At 48.6% G+C, this 3,450-nt stretch overlaps 1 protein-coding gene across 1 annotated transcript; it reads right to left on the bottom strand.

The window, feature by feature from the left end:
- Nucleotides 1–234: 234 nt before the first annotated feature.
- LOC110573434 (olfactory receptor 10J1-like) lies at nucleotides 235–1,191 on the bottom strand. Its single transcript, XM_021681929.1, has one exon. The coding sequence runs from the start codon at nucleotides 1,162–1,164 to the stop codon at nucleotides 235–237; it is 930 nt and encodes a 309-aa protein (XP_021537604.1). The 5' UTR covers nucleotides 1,165–1,191.
- Between the last annotated feature and the right edge of the window lie 2,259 nt (nucleotides 1,192–3,450).

The following is a 3,450-nucleotide window of genomic DNA, read 5'->3' as shown; positions in this document are numbered from 1 at the left end:
TATCTCCTGACCTGTTCTCCAGGCAATTCCTGTCCTAGTTTGTCTATTTACCCACAAAACCAGGGCTAATGCTTTGTTCAGGGGCTTTAAAGTTTTCAGACTCACAGTTGGATGCTGTTGCTGTTCTTTTGCCTCCTTGTGGGGCAGGTCTTTGGGAGTCAAGGGCACATGGCTCTACTCCTAATCCTGGTGAGAGCAGATGCTAAGAGCCTCAGGAGAATGTTTCCCATCTTGTCAGGAAAGCTTCCTGCCAGTGGCCTGGAGCAAAGCATCCTTGACCTCCTTGTTCCTCAGGGTGTACACCACAGGGTTCAGCAGGGGGGTGATGACGGTGTAGGTCACTGAGATCAGCTGATCCTGATCCCTGGTATCTTCGGACTTGGGCTTGAGGTAGGCAATGGAGGCACAGCCATAGTAGACAATGACCACCGTGAGGTGGGAGGCGCAGGTGGTGAAGGCCTTCTTCCGGCCCTGGGCAGAGGGGATCTTGAGGATGGTGGAGATGATGAGGACATAGGAGATGAAGACCAGTCCCATGGGAACAACGAGCACCAGCACACTGATGATCACAGTCAGGATCTCATTGACTGTGGTGTCGTTGCAGGAGAGCTTCATCACAGGTCGGATGTCACAGAAGAAGTGGGCCACCTTTGTGGCACAGAAAGGTAACCTGAACACAGATGTCACTTGCGTCATAGCTACAATCAGCCCAATGCTGCAGGCACCCCACACCAGCTGGACACACTCTCTCTTGTTCATAATAACTGAGTATCTCAGGGGGTTGCAGATGGCCACATAGCGGTCGTAGCCCATTGCCGTGAGCAGGAAGCAGTTAGTGATGCCAAAGGTTACAAAAAAGAACATCTGTGTGGCACAGCCTGCCCATGAGATGGATCGGTTCATACCCACGAGACTGGAGAGCATCCTTGGGAGAATGACCAGTGTGTACACAGTCTCTGAAGTGGACAGCATGCTTAGGAAGAAGTACATGGGCGTGTGGAGGTGACGATCAGTTCGGATAATGGTCACGATGATGACGTTGCCTGCCAGGGTGAAGGCGTACAGCACCAGGAACATGGCAAAAAGAGTGAGCTGGTGCTCACGGAAGCTGGAGAAACCCTGGAGAAAAAACTCCGTGATAAGAGTACAGTTCTCTCTCTCCATTGAGTGGCTACTAAATCTGAAATGTGGAAGAACAGAAGGTGCATAATTTCAGTAAGGCTGTTGAAGCACATTACTCAAATTGATTGAAATTAGTTCTCAGCTGTAAACCTGGGGATACATTTCCCAGTGCATTAAAGTTTATCTCTGGGTTTATTTAAAATACTTTTACTCTGTGGCCATCTATCACAATTTCGTACGCATCCCAGATTCCTTATTTTTTTTTTGGTCATATTCCCACAGCATAACTACATACATTCCCACTTCACCCTACTCTTCCTCCTTGACATCTGGAATGCCCTTCCTCCTTTTCTCCTCTTATTTAAATCTTTCCCTGTCCCTCAAGGACGGAGGCAGGCATCGGTACATCAACGCCTGTTGTGCTCTGATGTTCTCACATGTACGTGGAAGATCGTCTCCCCACCAGGGCTGCCCTGTCCTTGATTAAACGCCCTGCAACTTTATACCTCCCGCATCTGCCTATCTTACCAGCTCAGGATCATGGATAAACTAGAGAATTGAAAACAATTTAAGGATTGACTGGAGACTTCTTTTTCCCCTTTCAAGATGATGAGTCATACCTTTGCTGATCCTTTAGGAAGTAGAAGCAAAGCAGACTCAGAAAGGTTCATCATGTTTTCAAGGAGGAAAAGGCAGGTTTTAACTGACCACCATCCTCTGCCCACTGATGGAAGGCTGCTGACGGTTTGCAGCACTGGCTCATGTTCCATGGTAAACTCTGCTTCAGCTCCGACTTCCCTAAACTCAGAGGCAAATTTATAGCTGATACAACTTAGTAGGCATACAGCTTCTCTGCAGAGGTAAACAGTTGTGCCAGGGAAGATGCAGCAAATTCATGCCTCTCATCTAAAGCTAAAGCAGACCCTGAATATGAAGAACAGAGTTAGACTAAAGATACATCATTGTGTTGAAGGATGGGGCTCAGTCCTATTTATGTAATATTTCACATTTTTGTCCCGTTAGGCAGTAAGTTCCTGTAGGGTACTTAAATTATATTCTGATTTGCTTATGCATATTCAGAAAGACTATTCACATAAAGTAAACCACATCAGTGATGAAGGTTAGGCATGGAGACCTCCAAGTTTATAAAAATTTACTTAGAAGACGTTGGCTACCAGCTGTTAATCATTTACACTAAAAAACACTAAGAGTAAAGCTGCAACGGAAGATATCTCTGAAGAGAGAAAATCATTTGACACCAAAATATGTGGCTGAAGACACTGATCTTCTGTGAGGCCTCTGGGCAGAATCTAGGCAGCGGTCCAGCCATAGGGAGGCATGACTCCTGGGTCACAGCTCCTGAGTGGCCTAATGATGAACACAGGTGCCACCAACCACTAATGACACTTAGTGTCCTGCCATCTATATGACCGTCCCACCTGAGGAAGAATTGTCCTGTTCCAAATACCAAGTAGGGTTTCTCCTGAGGACCCCTGGGCTAGAGTGACCTCTGAGCTGGCTGGTGTCTGTCTGTCATGAGGCAGTGGGATGGCTGCTATGACCTGGCTAGCATCCTCCACCCTCGGGAGCCTGTAATGCTTCCACGGAAGTCAAGGGAAAGAAGAGTGAGCACAACCTTACTTACGGAGATGGTGATAAGAGCTATTAAAGTACGATAAGTTAAAGCCATCCCATGGGCAATAAGCCCCTTTTCATTTTCTCTTCTGAAGAGTACTTACATCTGTCTGCCTAGTGCTGAGTCACACCAGGAGCGCCGGGCTGGAGGCGGCCCCAGTGAGCAGGTGCAGGGACGAGCAGGGTGACAGGGAGGGAGGGCCCGTCACAGGCGGAGGCTGAGCAGCGGCGGATGCACACTCGCGGGAATGGGGGTGGCTGGCGTGTTGTGGGTATCACTGATGGCACTTGTGTGTGAAGCCTTCACAGCCGGAGAAGATGCCCTCCCAGGAGCGGCCAGTGGGGCTCCCGGGGCTCATGCCCTGAAGATATCCCAAGAGCACCCCCCGAGGCTGGGAGGATGCAGACAGTAGGCACCTGGGGGCCTCATTATGTGAGGGGCTCATTTATCCAGTCCCAGGAGTAGCAGTTTGGGAACTTGGGGGTGAGTTTTTGCTTCAAGTAAAAAACAGCATCAGACAAAGCGGATTTACTTGGTTGAATTTTACTTGTTAGACTCAGTCGTCAGCACATTGTGGTTTTTCACAGATGTGCCTTGGAAATCCACGGTTGACAGACACAGGAAATTCAAGCTTGGAGCCCTATCAATTTGTGTGTCAGGAAGCTTAGGTCCCTGCTCAGTTTAAGAATCTG

This window comes from Neomonachus schauinslandi, chromosome 6 (genome assembly GCF_002201575.2).
Source record: "Neomonachus schauinslandi chromosome 6, ASM220157v2, whole genome shotgun sequence".
In the NCBI taxonomy this organism is placed as follows: domain Eukaryota; kingdom Metazoa; phylum Chordata; class Mammalia; order Carnivora; family Phocidae; genus Neomonachus; species Neomonachus schauinslandi.
This window is presented reverse-complemented; position numbering and strand designations above follow the sequence as displayed.